This window comes from Hirundo rustica, chromosome 1 (assembly GCF_015227805.2).
Source record: "Hirundo rustica isolate bHirRus1 chromosome 1, bHirRus1.pri.v3, whole genome shotgun sequence".
In the NCBI taxonomy this organism is placed as follows: domain Eukaryota; kingdom Metazoa; phylum Chordata; class Aves; order Passeriformes; family Hirundinidae; genus Hirundo; species Hirundo rustica.
This window is the reverse complement of record NC_053450.1, coordinates 60,437,239-60,461,214: the sequence shown is the minus strand read 5'-3', so window position 1 is coordinate 60,461,214 and position 23,976 is coordinate 60,437,239. Positions and strand designations below refer to the sequence as shown.

Here is a 23,976-nt window from a genome sequence, read left to right as displayed (position 1 = left end):
TACAAGTCTGGGGAAGGTATGATGTTCTTTTTCCTCCATCAAGTCCAAAACCTGGCTCCTGGAGTGCGTCCCCTCACAGTGGGTAATGGGATGTTAACGCATTTCAGCCCACAGTAACCACACATGCTTCCCATTAATATCCAGACTTTGGGCATGGACTGTGGTTACTACTGCACAGACTTGGAAGTGTTTTCACATCTCTGACATGCAGATGTTAGGAGTTGTGTGTGCCTTGGTGAAAATACAGAAAAGCTTTCCAGCAAGAGGACTCCTGATATACCAAAAATCTCTGACTCAGACAGTATTGCTCCTTTTTACACACTGATACCATAAAATGTAATTGCCTTCAGCAGAGTGATAACGCTGAACGTAAGCTGTAACAAATATACAGCATATTTTTAATTTCTAGTTTTTATTTTGTAGTCATTTCACAGAATCAGCCCTCTCAAATCACGAAGTTGTCAGCAGAACTAAAAATTATGTGCTGTTTGCTGATTAACAAAATAAGGTTTAGGCATGTTTATCAGGGTTCACCATTCCAGCTGGATGTCACATTGCTGTGTGTTTTTACCTAGTCAGTGATTGGTTGCATTATGGTTTTATTGGGTAAGTTTAAAAAGTCAGTATAGTTACCCTACCAAAAAAACACCACAGCAATTCCCCACATTGTAAGTACAACCTTACAGGGATCCTTCTCCCAGCAAATGTTGGCTTTACTGCAGAACAATGTATTAATTAAGGGATGTATTTATCATGAAACTGCTACTCTTGTAAAAAGCAGTGGTTCACAGTTAGATGTTAAACACTTTGGGATCATGAAGTCTAGCAGAAATAAGGGAAACAAACAAACAAAAAATCAGACTATTGATTAACCTACTGAATTTGCAAAATTAATACTACTTATTGTTTATCACTCCATAATCCATCACTACTTTTATAGACTAAATAAATGTGTATTGACATCTATGCTGTCTTCATCATGTGGTTTTTAAGCATTGGCACCCTGAAATGAAAGATGCAAACTTAAGAAAGCAGAAGATATTTGCTGTTAAAGGACATAATTTACTGGTTTTGTTGAATATAACTTTACAACTCGCCCTGTTATAAATACAGCCTTTAAACAGTTGCTGCCATGTTGAAGGAAGTGTATTTATATTAACCGGATTCTGCGGGTTGGGTACTGCTTGAACAAACTATACATACACTGAACCCAGGATTAAAATCTTAAAGTCCTTTCTTGTCCCCCCAAACGTGGGGTTGATGAATTTGATTATCCTTACGCAGATCACCAGTGACTGTTTGTGTTAATGAATGCTTCTGGGGGATCACCTCTCTCATACCGGCCACCTTCGCGATGAACGACTTCACGGGTTTATTTTCCCAGCTCTACTCTTGAGCTCTGAGAATTATGTTTCAAGTAGCTGAGGGAAGTGCTGGAAGTGGTACATCTCAGGATGATGGCAAGGTTGGTTGTCTGGTGCACTGAGGGAACTGAGAAGAAACTGTCAAGTCAAATAGAGATGTTTATTTATCCCAGTGTCAAAAGAAACAGCCCTACTGTTGGAAGCACCTTTGGCAGCCAGCGAGTTTTTCATTGACTGGCCTTTTGGGAAGAAGGTTGTTAATTGTTTCAGGAGAGACTTTATCTCTGTCTTTTACCTAGTAAAATAGATAATACTTTTGAAGTGATGCCAAAGTATGTCAAATGTTCAAGGGTTTTTTGTTTTTTTTTTCCAGCAGATCTGGAGTACATTTAGGTTAGTATCAGAAATAAAGTGAGAGGAATAATGCTTGTTTTCATCCTTCTGTTCTTATTGTCTGACAGAATTCACATTTTCCTAAGCAATTTTCAGTTTTTTCCCTACAGCATAATTGTATGCTAAAAAGTACGTATTCCTCTTCTACCTGAGCGAATGCAATATTTTTCTTTGAAATAAGAGCATAAATAATATAACTAAAGCATCAACTGCAAAGACAGTTGATTCTGTAACAGGATATGAACTACATTTTCCTCCTTTCCATTAAACATTTTTGTGTTTTCATATGAGCTCTGCTTTAAGGCTGAACTCTGCCACCTCAGCACCTCTTCTTCAGCAGGAGAGGACCAGGGAGGGCTTGGAGAAACGAGATCTTTCTTGAGTCTGAAAGAAACTGTGCCGAGTCATGGGTATTAGCAAAGGCCTAGCAATTAATAGATCCTATTTGACCTTAAAATTTTCAGTCTGGCATCTGCTCTTAGGAGGCATAATGCTTTCTGCAGAGAACAGCTAAGAGCTGGTATTCCATGAGGTATCGGGGATTCAGGAAAAGCAGCATTTTTCAGGTATTTCTTGTAAAATGGTGAGTGGAAGTTTCGTTCACCCAGACACAACAGTGCAATCTAAATGTCTAAACCTATGCTGTGCCTTAACCAACAACAGTGCAATAACTTTGAGTAGGCTCAGCCACTGATCTTTACTGGCCCAAGATGTTGCATAGAACTAAACTTGGTCTTTTCTTAAATTTAGTTCAATGGAAGTAAATACTGGACCTGGTGAAGTTTTTCACTTTTTACTGTATTTTTAGTACTAAGTTTCATGGTAAGGAAAACTTTGCCACAGCAGACCCCTTATTCACTACTGCAGCAGATCAGTGTAGAAATGTGCTCAGCTTGTCAGTGGAATGGAAACACCCTCACAACTTCTTTATTTTAGTCTGGTAAGAGCTTTATATGCTGTAAAATGTCTAATGAAAGAAGTGAGGGAGGGAAGTCAAAGGCGTGCATGTTATGCTTAGCAGGTGGCTTCTCATTTTTGTGGTGGTTTAGTCTGCAGCTTGGTGAGCCCATAGAAAAAGCTGAATTTCTTGTGCAGAAAAATATCATTCCTTCAGTTATGCTGAAGCTATAGAGAAAATTTGCCTTTGGGTGGAATTTTTTTTTTCCCTGAAAGTGATAAGCTTTGGCAAGGAGGGAGGGAGGAGAGCAAGCTGTAATGGAAGTAGTCTCTTGGTTAAGTGCAGTAGGAGTGTTAAACTCATGTGAATCTGTATCATGAGACACATGGGCACTTCTCTCTGCATTCACTCTGCTAGAAAATGGGGAGAATGTTTGTGTAAAGGCTAAATGCACCAGCACATCCGTTCTGGTTGTGTTCAGAGCTATGACCAAGTGTTTGTTTCACAATTATACTGCATGCCATCCATTTCAAACAGAAATATTTGACCAAAATTGATTCCCAACTGTTTGACAAGCATCAGATAAACCCAGTCTGTGAATTTAAGTGTCTGATGGCATATTGCCTTCTAATATGGTTATATTAGAGAAGTTAGGCTAAGAGCCATCTTTTGTGTGCAGTGTCTTAGCATAATGAGGATGAATCAAGCTTTTGCAGTTCAGATTTAACAATGCAGACATAATTATTTTCTCTGTCTTCCCAAATATTTCTGTGGTGAGGCCTAATGGCTGTGGACACGCTATTCTACAGTGGGCTGTGCTGCAGTAAAAGTCCAAACCAGGAGCTGGATTGTTGTGAAATTGTCTCAGCACAGAGTTGGAATCCAGATGTCCTCAGCAGTAGCATGTATGTAGTGATGATGAACGTGTTTCCTCTGGCCTTTCATTCTGTCAAGGGCCTGATATTACCACAAATGTTATTAGAAGCCACATGTCCCTAAACAGTGGTCCCAGCCTCTTAAATAATGCAAGGCAGGCTATTACGAATACATTTGTCCTACTGCTATAGCTTTCCAGAGTTCTTGAAATCTCAGCTGTGACAGAGGTGATTAATTTCTAGGTGTTACGTTTTGTTGTTCGAGTGACTAAACATAGATGAATCAATACCAAAAGTCAGATGTTTTAGCCAATGTTTTATTGTTAGCATTTCAGTAAACATACTGAAATAAACTTAACTCAGAATTGAGGACTATACTGCATTGTATTTCACTACCCAGTTGACATTTATAGAAAAGAGAGGACATAAAAAGTAGAAAAGGGCAAATACAGATTAATATACTGAAAAACAATGCTTTAGATGACTTAAGTTAAAATGAAAAGTTGATTTAAAAGTTCAGTAATTTCCATCTTCCTACCCTGAGAAAAGAAGGCCGATGAAAAGGAAGTAAGTGTAATTGATCACAGAAGCCTGTAGTTATGATAAAGTGTATTAAATATTCAGTGTTACAAAGTTGATTAATGTACTTTATGGTACTTGTAACGAGTAAATAATACTTCATTCTAAAGATTTCATGCAAATATTTAAGCTGCTGTCATGTATAATCAATATTTGCAATATGTTGATCTAAGCCTCTCTTGAGGACCCAAAGTAAGGTAATGTATTCCAGCTTTTATCAGCTTCATCTTCCTCATTTGTTCTACAGCATTTGTAGAGGGAGCAGCAGTAGGAATGTGAGAGGAATTACAAGTATCTGCAAGAAAGCAAGACTGGAAAGGAGTAGGAGGAGATTAAAAACTCGTAATCTTTTTTAAAACTCTTAGCTTAACAACGTCTTTCCAGGCTTTCCTCCCTGTGGAAGAAGACTACAGACTGCTGTGCACACCAGGAGGGACTATCAAAGAGCACCCCTTCCAAGTGACCCATGAGAAGGATATTTGTGTCTGAGGTCTCTTGATTGAAAATTGTCCTTTACATAGAACAAATTTCTGTGGTTGTTGAGAGGACTTGTTGTTTGAAGCATTGGGCTGAGAGCTCCCAGCCAATTAGCAGCTTAGGGAAAAAGAGTTATTTTGATTCTGAAGAAATGGGATGAACTATCAATGTCTAATCAAGCACCAAGGCCACAGTAGTTTGGAAAACACTCGTATGGGGCCTAACTCCTCTTAAGGACAATGAAGGATAGGATTTATTCTTTTCTCATTGAAAGCACCTTTGGACTTTTTCCTTGGTTTCATTAACAGACTGCTAAGAATTTTTTGTCCATCTGTATTCCTTATTTTGGAAGTCAGTATGTGTAATGGCTCTGTTCACTCTGATCGATGTGCCCAGGGAACATTGTGCCAGCAGCAGGCTCTGTGAGGTGAGGGGAAGCAGAGGTGGCATTGCCTTTCGGAGTGGTCCTTGGCTGCACCTGGAGTGCCTCATCCCTGCTTGGAGTCTGGTTCCCTCCTGCTCTTTTCGGGCTAATGGGAGGAGGTGCTTTTCTTGTGCTCTCATTTGTGCAGCTCTCAAGGATCATGTTCACTTACATATAAATAGGAGACACTTCCATAGCCTTCTAATTAATGCCTGTGGCAATTCATCCTGCTGTACTTAGTTTTACAAGGATTAGCAAAAAAAGTGCCTAAGATCTCTTCCTTCCTGGGCAACTTTCTCTTGTACAAGCCATATGGTACAGGTTGTGTGCTCTTAAGCTTTTAAGAAAGAGCTTCATCTTCCAAGGAAAAACAACTTTAAAAAATAGTAGCTATATACAGCATTTACAATAGGTTTTAATAAAAGTCTAAATATTTGTTTTTAAATTAACAAATAAGCATACATTTATATAGTCCATTAATTCTGGATGTCCTTAGGACATTATTAAAGTGGTCTGTCTCTCCAAATGCACTGGAAGACTTAGATTAGCTAGCAACAATATTAACAGTATATCTCCTACATGTTTTTATACATAGAGAAGACATAAGCATGAAGAAAATTTAGAGGCAAACTTAAATGTGTGCTTTCACTGCTGAAATAAAGCCTCCAGAAAGATTTATAATTTATAGCTCACTGCGTATGCATCGGGAGAAGCTACTTTTGTGGCACAAATACCCTTCTTTGTTGCTTACCAATACCCGTATTCAGTGGCACAAAGAACAACTGTTGTAAAAAATATTAGTATGCAGATGCTCTGGTGTTTTGTTAATGCATTTAATTAAATACAATAGCTCTTTTGTTTGCTTTTCTTTTTCTGTCCTTGAATGGATTTGTATTATGGTATAGAACCTAGGCTTAAAGTCGCTGTTAAAAATGTTTTGCAGTTTCAGAATGTGTCACATATCCAAGTTAGCTACTTTACCTTTGTTCTATTAAGAAAATCATTTGGGTATGTAAGTAGTTTCTAGTAAGTTTGAGAGCGTCTTTTGAGGAAAACTCAAATTCAAAAGCCAGCAAATATTTTCACTACTAATGAGGTCTTCAGTGACAGGCACTGGTTAAATAATTGCATTCCTGAGAGACTTTCAGATGTTTTAACCAAAGAAATTTTTCTTGAAGTTCCCCAACATTTTCTAGCTAATTTTCACAAAAGAAGAAAAAAATTGCATAGTAAAACTACACTTTATGTTTTCATATGAAAAACAGTAATGATGGCTTCTGCAAAACATGTGTGTAGGTTACAATTCGTTGTAATCAGCCTGCTACAGTCATGTGTTGTTACCCATACAGTTATTTCAGAATTATTCTCAGCCTGATAAAAGGTTTCTTAGTGCCCTGTGGGTGGGTGAAACCGTATGAAATGACTGTGTCAAATCTAAAATTGCTCTGCTGAATCAGCAAAGTACTTGAGCTCAGAGTACTTCAGAAACACAGCAGTATTTGCCAGATCCTATCCCTCCCACGGCAACAAGGACCAAATCAAATGAGAATGTAAAAAGGTAATTAGGACACCCTAAAGGTAACACATGACTAACTTATTTCTGAGCCCCCTTAACTCCAAAAGACATTTCTGACACAGAGTGTGTGGGAGGTGTTTGTGCTGAAGTTTGCTCCTCAAGCCATGACCTACTAACACTCTTTTGGTGTTCCTTGGACATAAGTCATATTCTTCAGTGGGTGCAGTTTCCTTTAGAACAGTAGGAGTCATGGTATAGACCATAAAAACCTCCTTAAATCTTTTTGTCACTGATAGAAGGAGCTACTACAGGTGAAGGAAGGGCTAAGTGTGCTGTAGCTGATGCTTCTTATATACTTTACTGGGTGCATCAGAACACCACCGTGGAGAAGGCAGGAGGCATTTCACTTACCACAAGGGTCTGTCTTGGCATGTTTCTTGGCTAAAAGAAAAAGCTTGTCAGTTGCTGGTAATTGTTTTTGTCACTTCTCACAAGCACTAAATGCAAATTTGACAGTTTTGCTCTAGGCCTTCAGCATCAGTACTAGGATATTGTACCTGGAGTGCCAGGATCATCATACATGAACAAAAACTGTCATGAGAGGTCAAGCAGGAATTACAATTTAGTGCTTTTTTGAAGTGAGGACAATTTCAGTACAATTTTTGGGTCAAAAACCCCCTTCTCCTCATTATTCCTGTTTGATCCATACTGAAGTTACAGTGAGAGATTCCAAATGAGGCCATGAGCTCTGACATTGTGGAGAGGGAACATGCATTTGTGAAGGCACAGATCTGCAATGTCACTGTAATTTTTTTTTTTTTTTTTCCCCTGTTTTGGAGAAAGAGGGCATAATTAGAGTTGCAATCTTCAAGGGAAAGTACAGGAATTCTGATTACTCACTGAAAGCCTCCTCATCCACAAGCCTTCCATGTAAATAAAGTTAATCACAGTTACGCTTCAAGTAATCTATCTGCAAGTATCTATTTATAAATGTGTCAAAAAAAAACCAAACAAAAAAACCCCCAAAACAAAACCAAAAAAAGCACACCAAAAAATCACCTAGAACTACTGCAAATTTGTGCGAGAACATCATTCTGGTTTCAGTTCCAAGATAACTTAATGTTCTTTAAGGCTGGAAGAGAACATAGTTTCATTACAACTGCACATATTACGGGTTTTGTATGAAATGAGCATCTCAAGGCAAGGGAAAGAAAGCAGCATTGTTCCAGGGCTGTTTTTCACAGGCCTGTATTCATATCTCATCCTTGTTGTTTGCAGGAGAGGCAGATGTGAACCAGAACAATGGGACCTCCACGAAGAGCCCAGCGGTGACAGACTCCAAAGGCACAGCAGATCCAAAGAATGCCTGGCCTGAGGCCAACCCAGCTGACAGGACTGGTCGCCCCCACTTGATCCGCCTCTTTTCCCGAGATGCCCCAGGAAGAGAAGACAACACCTTCAAAGATCGGCCCTCGGAGTCAGACGAGCTACAGACCATCCAAGAGGACAGTGCAGCAGCTTCAGAGAATTCGGATTTGATGGCTTCACAAAAACGCTCCTCTTTCCGGCACGGATCAAAACTGGCATCTGCGAGCACTATAGACCATGCCAGACATGGATCCCCACGGCACAGAGACTCGGGTCTACTTGACTCGCTGGGCAGATTCTTTGGAGGTGAAAGACACGTTCCCCGGCGGGGCTCGGGCAAGGTGAGCTCTGAGGAATAGAGAACTGCAAGGCTACAGCAAAATACAGTACAGTGAAAGAGGAAGGGTGGGTCTGAAAGAAAGGTCTCACTGCTATAAGGCAAGAGTTGACCTAGCCAGCGGGATGGTACTTGTAGTATAATGCTTGGCTTTTAAACAGAAAACAGCAACAACAAAAAAAAGCAAAGATCTGGGAAACAAGAGGAGCTACTCTGTGTACTAACAAGGAGTATGAGAAATCCAGGGGGCTCTAGAAACATTACCAGGAGTAATTTTTATGAGCATTTAATGTGGTGTGTTGTATGTACGTTGTGCCATTTAGAGAAACTTCAGTCTGCTTTTGTGTGTTGTTCTTAAATATTTGCAAAAGGGAGCTAGATGAGAGCACTAAATGCAAGACAATCTCTACATATCTTGGCACTAACTGAGGGACAAACTTGGAAATAGATATTAGGAAAGGAATTGTGGCCAAATTCTCAGCCTGCTTGTGCAAGGCTACGTTTAAGGTCAGTTGACAGCATTGCTGGGGAGATGGCTTGACAGATACTGTCCTGAATCCCAGATGTACAAAATAATCCAGATGCTTTATTCTGACAAGAAGTTGAGATTTTTTCCAAGTATTTCATATTAGAAATTGTATCATGAGCCATTTCTACACTATGAATTCAAAAACAAGGCATTGATGAAAGGCTGTTAATGAAATTCTTCCCTTTTCCAGGATACCTCCCTCCTTTGATAAATTATGCAGCTGGCATATTAGTTCAGTATTATTCAGGTGGCAAAGTTTAAGATGTTTTCGCTGTACCTTTTAACATGTAAATGACAGGTGGAGTTTTGTGTTTGTGTGTCCACACACTACATAAGCATTCCAATGGAACTGCTGTAGGGCTGTAAAACCCTTCTTTCAGCTGAATTTGCTGTAGCTGCTCAAGTTGTGTGTTGCAAAAAGCAGCCTTCATAGTTGCTGGCTGGGCCCAAATTTTTGAAAATCCTTTGACAGCCTTTGAGGTCTATTCAGTGTTCCACCTTGTCATTTGTGCTGTCTCTCAGTGCTGCACTGGGGCAGGACACAAACTGCCCTGTGGTTTAAAACTGATCTGTGGTGGTCCAACAGCTGTGGCTGTCAGTGTCCTTCACAGCTCCACACCTGGAAGCACAATGTATAGTAGCCCTGCCCTGAAGAGTTGTTGTTATGTAGAGACCACTGGACTAAAAATACTCCAGAAACTTAAAACTAGCAGCTTCTCACACTTGGTGGGCAGTACTAAGCAAGCTGAGTGTTTTGTTCTTTTTATTTCTCACCTTTACCAATTGGAGCATGCAATGCTATTGACAAAGATTCAACAGCCAGGCAGTTTTTTCTGTAGTAACATTTCTGTGTGTAATGTTCCTGTGTGTAATGTTCATAAATTCAACAAGCAGTTGCTGTAAGCATGAAGAAAGCTTTTTTTCTTACTCTTACTGCAACTTCCCAGCTGCTGTTTTCTGGAACCTGGTTGGCCAGCTCAACTCTTGCCGTGTAGTTCACGTACGTGTTACTTGATGAAAAATAGTGTATGAAATGTTCTTTGTACACCAAGGAGATAATACCAAAAAATTAGATTCTGCATACAGAATATACAGAGATATGTGTATTCCTGCTTGGCAATAAGTCAAACCAACTCAGTTTTTAGGAGTAATGACTAAAAAATCTCTGCAAGCTCTACAAATTCTGTATTTTATCCTTTGGCGTGAACGTGATTGCAATGATTCTCTATAGATTTTGATGTAATTATGTATGAGAGGACAGTTCATCTCTTTTATCTCTGCTGTAAAATGCTATTTTGAAGAACTTAAATGTCTGCAAAACAGAACAGAATTATGGACAATTCTGACTTTTTTTTTACCTAGCAGAAGTAGTTGTTCGGGATTTTTTTCCATAAGAGCAACTACTCATAGTGTTACAGAGTTCTGATTTGCAGATCTGAGCTGGAAGCACAGAGGAGTTGAATTGTTTTGGCAAAAGTCAGTCACATTAGGACTTCCAGTGCCAAAGCATCTCTACCACTCTTCCACACAACGATAATATTGATGTACATCCTGGGAAATATTCCTACGAAGCTCTCTTGTGGGAAGGCTTCAGTGTGGAAAGTACTGAGCAAGTGGCACAGTCATTTCAACTATTACTTATATAGCCTCTGAAACAATGCCTTTTTGGTTTCTTGTATCAAGAAAGGCTTGTGGTGTAATTTATTTATACAAGTGTAGACAGAAGAAACCTAGATGGCTCATTTGTGTCTAAACCCTAAATTTTGTCGAGGATCACTGATAGATGATGAAGGTGTTCATGGACCAGCTGAAATAGAATGAAGTCTCCTGGCAGTTTTCCAGACTCCACTCAGTAAACAGGTCTTTGCTAAATAAGATACCACTAAAAGCACCTTAAAGGATGAATTTCAAAGGCTTGAAAAGTTCCTAGAGCTGCACTGTTTATTTGCTTGCACTTTTTTCTCTTTATTTCAAAGCATTTCAAAGCAATTCTGCAGCTGCCTTTCTTGCAGGCTTCCTTTTTTAAGCCAGCCCATGCCTCAGTGGGAGCATCTCAAATCAACTACCCACACCAGCAGGCACTGGAATGCAAAGACAATACTCACTCTTTGTACAGATTTAGGGCTGACATTCAAGCAAAACACATTATAAATTCTTTGTGGAGGCATTTTCTTCTTGCATCCATAGCTAAGAAGTACATTAATGAATAATATTCACTATTGTGTCCAGAAAGGTGGGGTAGGAACAATGCTGGGACTGTTTCATGGCCTCCTTTTCTCTTGTGGAGCAGGTTCTCCCTTGCCCTGCAATTCTGAAGTTAATTTAAGAGTGCATGGAGTTGTTAAAAATAGAAATACTGGAATGTACAGAAGTACTGCTTTTTCTCTGAGGGACAGCAAATGCATTTGCCGTTTTTCTCCCAGTCCCACTGAGATTTTGGATAGCTGAAACTCAACCAAAATCAGCTTGAATTTTGTACTTTTCTTAAAAACTTTTAAGGTAGAATATCTGAAACAAAACTGTTGTTGTGCACAGCTCAAATTTAATCATATTAAAAAAGAATTTAAAATGGTGACAGAAAGAAACTGTGGTGCAGACATTTTAAATAGCATGCAAGAGAGAGCAGCATAACAATTAATTATCTCCTTTCTAATCTTTATGGAATATTTGTCTAAGCAAGTTTGTTAAAACAATCAAATGTTCTTTGTGCCTCCTAGATTCTGAGCCTGTATTCAACTTCAGTATGTACTGACTGCTATTTTGTTTCTTTGATGCAGTTGTTTATTTGTTTATGCTTTTGTAATCCTTCGGTTTATAATTTTTTTTTCCTACTAGTTTGGATTGGGAAACAAGAACTTTTCTGTCCTGGTTTAACATTTTGCATTAACATACTAAACTTTAAACTATGCTTGTGACACAGATCAAGCAAACCAAAATACATGAATTACTTTAAACAATTGGTGAGGCCAGACTTAGTGAAAGATTAAATCAATTTCTCTTTTACATTTTGCTTCAGTTTTGTAGGCAATCTTGTAACAGTCTCCTGATGCCTGAATGAAGCCTTGCTCTATTTCCTTCCCAATTTCTATGCATTTGGGTGCAAGAAATACAGAAGGTAGAGATGGGGCTTCCCCATGCTACAGACAGATATGTGGCAGGAGCAGCACTGGGCTGAAGTTCTTCTCAGCTGGAGCAGAACCAGGGTTTGGGTCAGCATTTCCAAACCAGCAGTTCCAAACCCACTCCTGAGCTAAGCAAATGCTGGAGTAGGGATCTACAAAAATGGCTGCGATAATAGGCACAAAATATAGGAACCACAGTTCTAAATAATGCCGTGGAGGGATAAATTAATTAAGATTTTTTTTTTTTTTTTTGCACTTGAACTCTATTCACATTTCCTGTGGAAGCTTTAATGTATACTACAGCACCATGAAAAATTTGAGAAGTAGTTAAATCAGTGCTAGTCTGACTAGTATATGATGTGATTTAAATAAATACTGTGATTTTAATTTCCAAATCTTAATTTTCTGGAGTGGTATTGCTTGTGATACACTGTTTTGTAAAACCTGCTGTGCAAGCAGTATGCTTGTAAAATATAGAGTTTATGGTGGTTGTAACAATAATTTTGTTTTAATCTTTTGCTTTTTATGTGCTTTATGTATTCATTAAACTGTTTATATCACAAAAACCAGTGTACTAATGATTTAATTTGTTTTAAATGCTTTAATCCATTAACAGAAGTTGCAACAAACTACTGCTTGTACGTGACAAGTTTTTCGTTCACTAAGAGGCTGCGTGTCCTTCTGCAAAATTCAGTTAGAACAGTGCATTGGACAGAAGGGAACAGAGAGGTTTCCTTCTGGAAGGAAAGGGTGGGCTTTGAATAATCAAAGCTCCTGAATCTGATGTTCTCACTTCATGGTAATAGGAACTGAATCTGGCCTCTTGTTTGCAGCAGGTAGTAACGAACGATGAATACCTAAAAATGAATTAGAGTAACAGAACTGCCGCTCTGAAGCTCATTTAGCTTGTGCAGTGATAGAGTCTCAGAGTACGTTAGATCTGCCTGGTTTAAAAAAATACCACCTGTACAAAACAAGGAAACACCCACTGGTGAGTGAGAAGTGAAAGGCCTAGGAGCCAACATTACATGGGATTGATTTTGACATGTTCATTTAGCACATGTATGACCATAAACATGTTATTTGTGCCTAACAATTAACACATTATTTAATGCACTAGAACTTGCATTTTCAAGGAAGTTACTGCTTGAAGTAATTATTATAAGCTACTAGAGGAATTTGGGAATTGGACTAGGTTAAATGGTCTTACAGTGGTACTCTGAAGTGTAAGCACTAGATTTTGATAAAGTATTAGTGATGCTTTGTGCTCATCTGACAGCAGCTGCATAGCAAGGTTTGTTCAGAAATGGGACAAAGTATTTGGGGCTTGGTGATTTGTATTACAAGTTAAAGAGGAGTTCCTGACTGGTGAGAGTGTCTGTGTACTTTATTGCTTTTACTGTTTTTTATATGGTCTTGTGCTTCTTACATTCAGAAATGTATTAGTAACATGTTCAGACAAAAATACAGATTAATCAACTGAAGCATTTGAAGGATCGTTGTTTCTAATCACTGCACAGCAAAAGGTTTCCCCCTTTCATTAAATTTCTAACAGGCGATTTCAGTTCAGTCTTAGCTTGACTATTTCTATTTCATTAATATAACAGTAGTATGTGTAATTTGCATGCAGAAGAGCATGTAAGTTCTACAGAAGAGCTCCAAGGATTCTTTTGAGAACTTGGTGAAGTTCAAAGCTTGTGGTGCCCTTTGCCTGGGCCTGGGCCTGATGGCAGAGCTGCTGGAGGGGCAGTGAGGGCAGCTTTGGGATCTTTTGGTGGCAACTAGCCTCAGCTGTTCTCTGCCATTCCTCTCTTCTTCACCTGCCTGGCCCCACAGCCCAGCTGAAAATAAGGTCTGGATTTAATTTTAAAACCATTTATAAGAGAGGGGTGTTTGTTTGAAGAAGTGCAAGGGCCAGGCAGGGACCCCAAAATGTATGTACAGATGGTCAAATACAGCTATTAAAAATTTAGCACAAGGATTTTCTCTGCCTGAGAACAGTTTAATCTGTTCACTTCTCTGCAGCTGAACCAGTCTGATAAGTAAGAAATTGCTTTATACTAAAATCTGCTATATTGTTTTTTTCTGTCACATTCCTTGCAAATGAAGAACTGCATTATCCTTAGCACTTTCCATCTTAAAATGCCAAAATAAATGACTGTTTTTCAGCTGTTTTCAGATTACACAATGGTAAATGTTGCCAGATAGAAAACCAGAGCAAAATTACTACTTTTTTTCCCTGAGCTTGTTTAGTACCTCTGTCATCACATAGCATTAGTGACAATTGCTGGCTTTCACCTTATGTACTGATGCAAAATAACACACCATGTTCCTGAAATTGTCTCCAGTTAGAGAGTTACCCTCCAAAGTTACTTGGTTTCATTTCTGAGCTGCACAAGAAACCACTGACTGCCATTTTCAGGTGATTTTACTGAAATTTTTACAAATCAATTAAAAATGTTGGTAAAGCACAAATTACTGCTGCAGACCCAAGACGAGCCTTTAGCACTCTTTGCCCTTTTGTTTATGATGCATCTGCATTTCTGATTCATCATACAATTAATGTGCCTTGGAAACCGTACAAGGCTCAGGTTTGGAGCGGTCCATCTTCCCCACTTTATACTAACACTATTATTGGAAAGTTTACAACGGTACTTCTTTCAAAGAAATATGTTATTAACCATGCCATGTCTAAATATTTCATAATAGTAAACTCTCCTTACTATTATACCTTTGCTACAAGAAAGCCTTGCCATGCTGAGACAGGCAATAGAGCTTTTAACAACCTGTATGAGAGTTTAGCTTGTCACTTGCTTACCTATTAAAGGCAGAAAAGAAATGGAACTGGGACAATCCTTCAAAGATGAGAACTGATCAAATATTTTGTGGGTGGGTGAGTGCATGCAATCTCAGATTTCCAGAAATCAAGGTTGTAATAACATTTTTCTGTCCAGCAGCTGTAAAGTGATAGTGTGCACCTGGTATTTATAGCTTTGTTTTCCAAATAATTCCCACCTTGCTTATTGTTTTACCTTCATGACTATATGAAAATACTAGAGAACAGGACATCTAAAAATTGCATAAATTTCTGCTTTCTTACCAATGGCCATACCCACAATGTTATATTATTTTGCTGTAGATGCATCTCCACCAAACACACAGCTGATCAGTAGAAACTGATCATGGTGAACACCAGGGCAGGATGCCTTCCGTATCTTGCCCATGTACAGTAAAGTCCTTAAGGCTGTGAAATTTGATGGTAGCAGAAGCTACTTGGAGAATACCTACTAGCCAAAGTCTGTTTGTTTTTTTTCCTGGTGTGATTATTCTCAAACAAAATGCAACCGAAAACCAGTCAAGAAAACCCCCACCCAAACCATGGATCACTTCAACAAAGTTTAATATATGTCATTGATACCATCTTGATAAAATAACAGAACAATACTGAGTATGCATCAGAGACTATGTCCAAGCAGATAAGGAACTTCTATCATGAAGAATATTTGAATAAATTTTTTCATCCTAGGCAGAAAAAAATGCTTCAAAAAAGTCAAAATTCAAATTAAAGCACTGGGTTGTGCCTCTGAAGCCATTTATCAAGTGTTACAACAATGGAATAAACTGGACACAGGGAAAAAACCCCAGAAGGCTATGATGGCACTGGTCTCTCATTTGAGTCCTATCATAAACCAGAATTCTCCTGAAAAACTTCCTTTTTTCCCCAGTAATTCTTTTAGCTGTTAATTTATGACCACTAATCATCAAGGCATTAAGGGGTAACAGGGTCATGGAGAAATTTAGTTCTGTATTATTGATTGGCACCTCTCATGACTGCGGAGTGTTCTCCACTGTTTCCTTCTTCTTCCTTCTGTTTCTTACTTTTCAGTCATCTCTACTCTTTACTGCCACATTTGTTATTCCTGCCATTCTGCTAAGAATTCTTTGTCTTTTTGTTCATTGCCTATTTCTAGACAAAGGCTGATCTCAGCACAACCCTGAGAGGCAGAATCGCCTGCATTTTACATCCCTCTTCCTGCCAATTCTCCTCTATACCTTTGAGCAAGTAATTTAATTTCTATCTTAACTTCCACATTAGTAAAAATTAACAGTACCATTACAAGGATGTGTGGCTCATCCTTCCTAAAGTGATTAAAAAAGCCTGCTGAATTAAGTAATTAACTATAATGTCATCAGATCAGCCAGTGGGGAAGGCGTTCAGCATTCCCATTACTTTTGGTAACAGATCAGCAAGTGGTGAACAACCTGGGACAAACACTGCCACCAAGAGCCAACTGCTACCTGGGCTGTACGTGAAGAACGAACCAACTCCAGTACAACACAGCTCTGATTTAGCAGTGCATGCTCACAGAAGTTATAATACTCCAAGAATAAGCATGGAAAAATACATCCCACATGGGCTGTGTATTCTGTTGCTGCCTGGTGAGAGCTGGGGTAGCAGCACTGGAAGGTTCTGACAAAGTGTCAGCCATGCCCAGGAACACAAAGCCCCATGGACAAAGCCCCTCCAAATCTCAAGATGAAGCAATTTCTGTATTCAAGTGCCTGTCAGATTTCTCATTAAACTGTATCACAGATTTCCATGTTATTAAAATAAGAAAAAAAAAGAAGCATATATATTTACTGAAAGCATGCATCTCAATTCCTGTTTGGAATACATATTTAGAAACCATACTGACTACCTCAGTTTGAACCTGGATAGGAATTTCATTAGAGTTTGGATTCAGCGTCTGTTTCAAGGACTAACACAAAATCAGCTGAGTGGCTTACAAACTGCCTGTTGAACTTTCAGCTTTTTTTTTTTTTCCCCCACAGAACAGAACAGAACAGTGTTCATCACGGGATAATTATCCTTAAAGATAATTTTAGTCTACCAGTACAGTTCCAAATGTCTTAGTGGGGGTGGTTAAACATTATGGACAAACTACAGGCTATGGAACAGTTTGGTTTTCTACGACAATCTAAATGCAATTTTTATTTCTATGTGAATTTGAAATATGTGGATTCTGTATGGTATCTTTTAAATTCATGCACAGCAACTCCTTAGGTATCTTGTGAAGAAAAGCTATTGGGAAACCATGAAATCCAAAGAAGCCATGAAAAAGCCCTTTGTTTTCCATCTTTATCTGGTTTGACTGTTTTAAATCAGCTATTTCCATATTACACATGTATGGATTTTGCCAATAGAGAAACGACATAAGACATACTTTAGATTTTCATCCCATATCCTAAAATAGGCAACAAAAGCACACAATAGTGATACCAAAAGGAAGTAAATTCAAGTACTCCAAAAGTATCTTAATACTGTTATTGTCACAAATGAGTATCACGGACTGATGAGGAGTTAGGGCTATTTACATGTATATGGAATCTTCAGCTATAAGTAATCCTCTTCTGGAGGATGAGAGCATTCAGAGAGATTATGGTATGCATTTAAAAGTCCCCCCTAATGCATCTAAGGTGCCAGAGCTGACATATCCTGTTTCTAGCAAGGAAAGTCAGGGATGGATTTAACGGGATTTCATGACTGAAAAAAAAAAAAAAAAAAAGCCAATAACTGCTTAACTGTAGTTTTTATACATTTTATACCAAAAGCCAGATGTTGCACAACACTGAAAAGTATGCATATATATATATATGAATATATACACACACACACACAAACACAAACTTGGGTATCTTCAGGTCACTTGGAAATGTACAAAACCCCAAATGGAGCCCATACTGTTAGAGAAGTGGCGATTTTAATTTATTTTTTATTAACAGCTCTTACAAGATACTAATACAGGTTGTGCCAGTAAATGTAATTATTCTGATGTGAAAGCACATGGCTAACACAGGGAATGCAATTCCAATGTATAGCTAATGCTGAAACGTAAAATACCTGCATGTTTTCTTTGCACTGTATTCACAGTTACTCTCTTTTTTTTTCTTTGTCTTAGTGGCCAACATACCACCATACTACCAAGGTAGGTGACAGTAAAACTAAGCAACTTTCCTGTGCATCACCAGAAAGAACCATAAAGTGTTTTTGTTTTTTTTTTTTAAAAAAAAAAAAACAAACACTCCCCTTACAGGATAACTAAGAATTTTAAGAATTCTTTCTCAGATTATTAATCCTTAAAACTATTGATTTCACAGTGAAGTTGCAAACTGTTTTTGTCATCAGATCTCCTAGTTTAAATTTACTTAAATTTACTTAAAATAAATTAAATTTCCAGTACTGGCAAATCTTTTTTATTAAAATTAAGCTTTAGGGTTCTTTCTGGCTTTTTTGAATGTGCAGCAAAGTTGACTTAGTTGAGATCCTTAACTGATGTCAAACATTTCACTAATGCTAACTGAAAATAGGAAAAGCTGAGCGTTCTTCTGTTCAGTTACTGAAGAATTATTGTATGTTTAAACTTTCTTTAAGGGCACAAATAAGAGGCATCTCCATTTAAAACTTCACCATCAATACCCAAGGGCTCTGAATTCACATTCATACTTGGCAAGTACATTTCAAAAAACACAGATATGGAAGCTAAGTATGCCTTTTATTGGCAATGCTCTCAAGACTGAAATTCCTAACAACATTGCAAGAGGTGTGGGGAGAACTCACTGCAAAAGAGACCAGTAACACGAAGAAATAAGAAGTAAATTACATCCCTTCCTAAAACACAGCTGCTCTTCCCTATTCCTATTAGATTTTAACTAGAATATTATTTAAAGCCAAGCACTTAAAACATATTTAAAGGAAAATAGGGATGATCTGAACGCATTAATGAAACACATGGTAACTGTTAACTGAATTAATTTAAAAAATCCACTTACATCCCACTATCTCAGTAGCCCATCATAGCAGTATAAATCAGATTTATTTTCTTTTTTAATTTCAAATCCATTAGAGTTTACCTTTTAACACCTATAGACATCAGTCATTACATAAACATAAGCAGTGTCTGAAAAATACCACTGGATTTTGTTTTCTGTCCCTAGGGGTCCAAAAATTGAAAGAGCAAACCAGAGGTTAAAGAGTAATTTCAGCAATGAATTGGGGGGAAACATGTAAACTACCTGTCACAAATAAAGAATAATATCAAAGGTTCTGAAGACAGACGAAGTTTGCTGATGACAATATGAATGGAAAGCACTTTATTTTCAACACCAGGAAACTCACCCAGAACAGTGATTAAAAATTACTTCAGATTTGCTACTGCTTCATACACATTAAAAGAGGAGATAATTGAAGCCTGTGATGACATTTGGCACTGCAGGCAGAAGAAAGTTTGTGTTTACAGTACAATAACCTTTCCAATAAGCCAAGTTATTAGCACCTAATAATTGATCATAACACCAAAACCAAGAAATTCAACCCTATCTAGATTCTAACACCTTATTATCCCAATTTCTCTCCCTGCCTGGGGCAATCCATAGCCCATCAGATCTGCAACACCATGGTATTTATCCTAAAGACAAGGCAGTCAGCAGATTTCAAAGGGTGATTTGAATAATGTAGATTAACAAGACAAAACTATGGCTGAAGTAACGTTCTCTAAACACTACTGGCTCTCTACTTTGGCAACACTGGAACTAGCAACCAAGTAGAAACTGCTGCAGAAATACAAGTAGGACTGACTGCCTGACACTAGAGATTTCACAGATCCAAATTTCCTATTTTCCTGCTTTTAAAACAGTTAAGTGTCCACATATCATCAGCATGCAAAAAAACCAACCCTGATAAAAACCAGCCAAACTTCTCTGCATTGGTTATTTTTTTCCCAAAGGAAATCAATGTCATAAACCACATATCTGACTTCATTTGGGCTTACTGCTCAGGAAGCTCTACTGAAAATAGAAATAGAGATTGTCACCCTCACTTGATTCCCTCATTCTAAAAAAAACATTGCTCTTGCAGCTCTTGAGTGTTACATAGTCTTTGGGAACTAAAAATGATATACGATCTATTCCTGCTTTCCAACGCAGAATGATCCAACATAATTTTAAGTTTTTTCCATTTTGGTTTATTTTCTAAAATCACAGTCTATGATCCCACTTAAGAAGAATTTCCTATTTAAAGAAAATTACAAAGTTTCTGTTACCTGAACTTTCCAATAAGAGGCTTAATTCCACACTGGGCTGTAACGTCAAGAACACGTGCATCCATACGTATGTGCAACACGTGCATATACATACTGTGTATTTGCCATTTCACAGCACTGACAACTGTAGGGGGCAATCTCCGTAGATTTCCAAAGCATATTCCTCCTGTCTTCACTCCTGACAATGATTCTTCATGCCATGGCTGCTAAGCTGTCCTTCCCAGCTGACTGGACGACGTGCCTGTTCTGCCTTTCAGGACATTCATGCAGCCAGGGTCAGCCACCACGTCGGGTCCATCCCCCCAAGATCTCAGCATGGCCGGCCTGTTGATGACAACCCTGTAGTCCACTTCTTCAAGAACATTGTAAGTCTTCCCCCCTCTTATGCACCAAAATGAAATATTTTCTTTAGAATCCATCAGTAAACAAACACTCCCCAGTCATTACCCTTTATTTTGAGCCTCAAATTGTACTGTGCCTTTTGAGCTCATTATGCCATTCAAATACAAAAATAATTATTACCTCGAAGACAAACAATACTGAAATGCTACCAAAAAAGCTTGTGAACCCCCATCAGCATAGTCAAATGCTAACCATGTCAGTTATACAGCTCCACTATATACAAGTTTTGTCCTTTTGTCTTTCACACTGGCAGTATTCAGGAATTATTACTGTTTCAAGATAGACATAAATTCAGTGTATTGCAGGCAAGCCTAATACAGCAGAAGAGCTTCTCAATGTAATTACCATTTTTAGCTCATGGGTAATGGGCAAAAGGCCTGATGATTCCTGATATTTATTTCTGCCTTCGTTTGACAACTCTTTTGTGCTGGTTTTTAGGTCTCACCCCGTACACCTCCCCCAATGCAAGCAAAGGTAAGCAATTTCAGAGACTCAAGGCATTAACAGGCTAATTCACACTAATTCAACTGCAAGCCTGATTCACTGCTTCCAACGGCACTAAGTAAAAGTTTACAGGTACCACTGGGAACAATTTAAAGCAAGAGCCTAAGACACAGAAGCCATGGTTCTCCTCCTGACTTCGTGCATGACTAATTGAAGGCACTTGCAGAGATTTTTATAGTCAATTTATGGTGTGATTGCTTTAGGTTTTGAACTAACAATAGGTTAATGCTTTCAAACAAGCCTCACCAACCAGGAGCTGTCCGGCCATTTACTCAACTCTGGGTTTCTGAAGTACATAATACTGACAAAACATGGCTACTGAAGTGAGTTCTAGTAATTACAATAAAAATTTACCTTTTTTTGCTTCGTGAAATGTACAGACTGTACAGACTGTTGTTCTCAACTCCTGCCTGCCTTATTATCTGGCCATTATTTCATAATCTTGGCTGTCTTTTCATCTTCTTCTGTGTATGGCAGACCCAGATGCTGTGTTCCATAGTGACCATCATGTCATTGTTTCTATTTCTTGCATGTACAGGGAAGAGGATTATCCCTCACCAGATTTAGCTGGGTAGGTGATGAATGTGCTTTCGGTAACAGCCCTTTTATTTACCAGGCCAAAGCATATCTTGCTCCATTGCCTCAAGCTGCTGCAGCAACGTGATAATTTTGTTTTGTCTCAAGTTTCCTATTTTGCTTTTCCTGTTCCACTTGTCTTCCTCCTTCCACAGCACTTTAAGATGGCAATTGTGTTGCTTGCTCTTATCCTGCAATTTGACAGCTCTCGCAGCAATAATTTCTTTTGCTTCAGCACAAAGGGAGCAAACCCCACTGCATGGCAAAGCTCTCTTCCCTTAAAGGCTCCTGGAAGACGCATCTGGTGCATTTTTCTTCTCCTGGGATGGACAAAAATGGGAGGGAGGGCTGGGACGAGATAGGTGCCTATTCCACTTTTGCAACTGCTTTTACACAGTTTGCAAAACTAATGCTGTCACTAACCTCAGTATTTTGCCCCACCTTTCCCGTCAGTTAAAAGTGATCTGCCTAAGCAATTCCTAGACAAGTTCTTCCCACAGTTCTCTCACAACTAATTAAATTCTACTTCTCTACCACAGGTTTGATTTTATATGAGATGGCATTTAAATTACTGGCATTTTAAGACAAAATATCAAAGCCTTCAAGCTATTAAGCATTTCTTTCACTATCAGAACACCACATATTAGCTGATGTGTTTGACATCTTAGAATTCATGAAATTAAAACATTTTAAGTTTTGTCATACAGGTTATTGTTCTGAGTATTTAATTTTTGAATATTAATTCATTTTTTACAGATTGATGCTTCCCTCAGATTTTAATCTATTCAGATGATTTCCTAACATTTTCCTTCATCCTTGTTTATTACATAAAAGATTGTTTTATTGCAACAACCTCCAAATTCCTCATTTGAATATTACATTTCAGTGATCACAAATAAAGACTACAACGTGCACATGATAATTTGAATGTGGTAATTTGCAGTATGCATTAAAATCTTTCTTTGCAGGGTGGTGAAGCACACAAGCCAGGATATGGAAGTGGAAAATTCTATGAGCATAAATCTGCTCATAAGGGACACAAAGGATCCTATCATGAGGGCCAGGGCACTCTTTCCAGAATCTTTAAACTGGTAAAGTACAACTGAACTTTAAGTACAAAAAAATTGAACTGGGAAAAAGACAAGCCTAACCACTCCAGAATGTGCCATGTTTGAAACAACCATATTTCCTTAAAGCTTCTGACGGAATTAGATTTGCATGGATAAACCAAAAGGTTCTTTCGTGGCTTAGGGACTACTTACATGATAGGACACAGAAGTAAAAATACACAGTTAGTGGCCATCAGCAAAGAAGGTAAGTCCACAATGTCCCACAAAGACCTGCACCAGGATTGGTGTTGTTACTGAACACAAAAATGATCTGGAATACGTCAGACAATGAGGTGGCACAGCTCATTGCTGCTAAATTATTTTGAATAGTGTAAATGAAAGAGAACTGATAAATTGCAGAAGGGTAGTACAGGGCAATGCTGGACACATATTTGGATGCAGTAGCAACTCCAGCAGTCCCTGCTTGTTCCCACCCCAGGTGGGAGAACTCCTACAATATGTCAGTATTGCAAGTTACGAAATCATAAAGTGGGGCAAATTAGAAAACTGTTGTATTAGAAATAAACATTTAGTCAGATTATCTTTAGTCTGGTTCAATTCCCCATTTCAAGGCACAGACAGCTGCAACAACACAGGCAATAAACAAAAACAGAACAGGAAAAAAAGTTAGTTGTGAGGATTTTTCACATTCTACGTCAGGAAACAGACACATGAAAATCACACTATATCCACTGGTAAATACTTTAAGGAAGACTGTATTTTCCCTCAAAAGCAATGACAGCAGTGAGTTCACTCGTAACAAATCACCCAGTGCACTATTTGCACATGAAGATGCCATCAGCAGTCATCTTAACTTCAGGTCAGAAGGTCTGAGATCCTTAGCAGAGCTGATCATTTCAGACTCATACTATTCCTCTCTAGGATGGAACAGATGTAACAGCGCCTTCATTTGCAGCAAAACCCCCAGTTTTGTCTCTTAAACAGTTTAGGTTTTATATCTCCCATTGTACAGTTGTTTTCCAAATGTATGCAGCACCAAGTGACAGCACAAAAACTTCAGGGAAGTAATAGGAATTCTTATGTTGCAATTTAAGAAAAGGAATGATCTCTTCAGAGGCCCAGGTAAAAATCAAACACATTTTAAGTCTTATTTTTACACTGTGCACTTGGTAGTTTAGTGGGGTTCAGGTACATCAACTATTCTATGGCTATACACTGACATTATTTGTAAAATTTCATCATTTCAACATCTGAAAATACGCATTAATGATCTCTCACGAAATTTAACATTCTCTTTTTTTGCATACTCATCACATATATTTTTAGCTTACATTTATATATATATGTATTTGAGAGATACATACACCAGCTTTACTTTTTAGGTAACCTTTTCCCAGCCATTATAATTACTGGAACTTTGATATGAGTTTTATTCAGGCCCAT

At 38.3% G+C, this 23,976-nt stretch overlaps 1 protein-coding gene across 5 annotated transcripts in view; it reads left to right on the top strand.

Annotated features, from left to right (window-relative positions):
- Nucleotides 1–23,976, top strand: part of MBP (myelin basic protein) — a 107,952-nt gene that overhangs the window by 81,936 nt on the left and 2,040 nt on the right. For 3 of the 5 annotated variants that reach the window (XM_040057680.2, XM_040057697.1, XM_040057689.1), the window contains exons 4-9: nucleotides 7,805–8,235; nucleotides 17,843–17,869; nucleotides 20,239–20,346; nucleotides 20,822–20,857; nucleotides 21,426–21,458; nucleotides 22,432–22,554. In XM_040057680.2, the coding sequence (XP_039913614.1) occupies nucleotides 7,805–8,235; nucleotides 17,843–17,869; nucleotides 20,239–20,346; nucleotides 20,822–20,857; nucleotides 21,426–21,458; nucleotides 22,432–22,554 (758 nt within the window). Of the gene's footprint in view, nucleotides 1–7,804; nucleotides 8,236–11,477; nucleotides 12,362–17,842; nucleotides 17,870–20,238; nucleotides 20,347–20,821; nucleotides 20,858–21,425; nucleotides 21,459–22,431; nucleotides 22,555–23,976 lie in introns of those variants that run through there. The other 2 variants (XM_058419790.1, XM_040057717.2) reach the window with 2 other exon arrangements.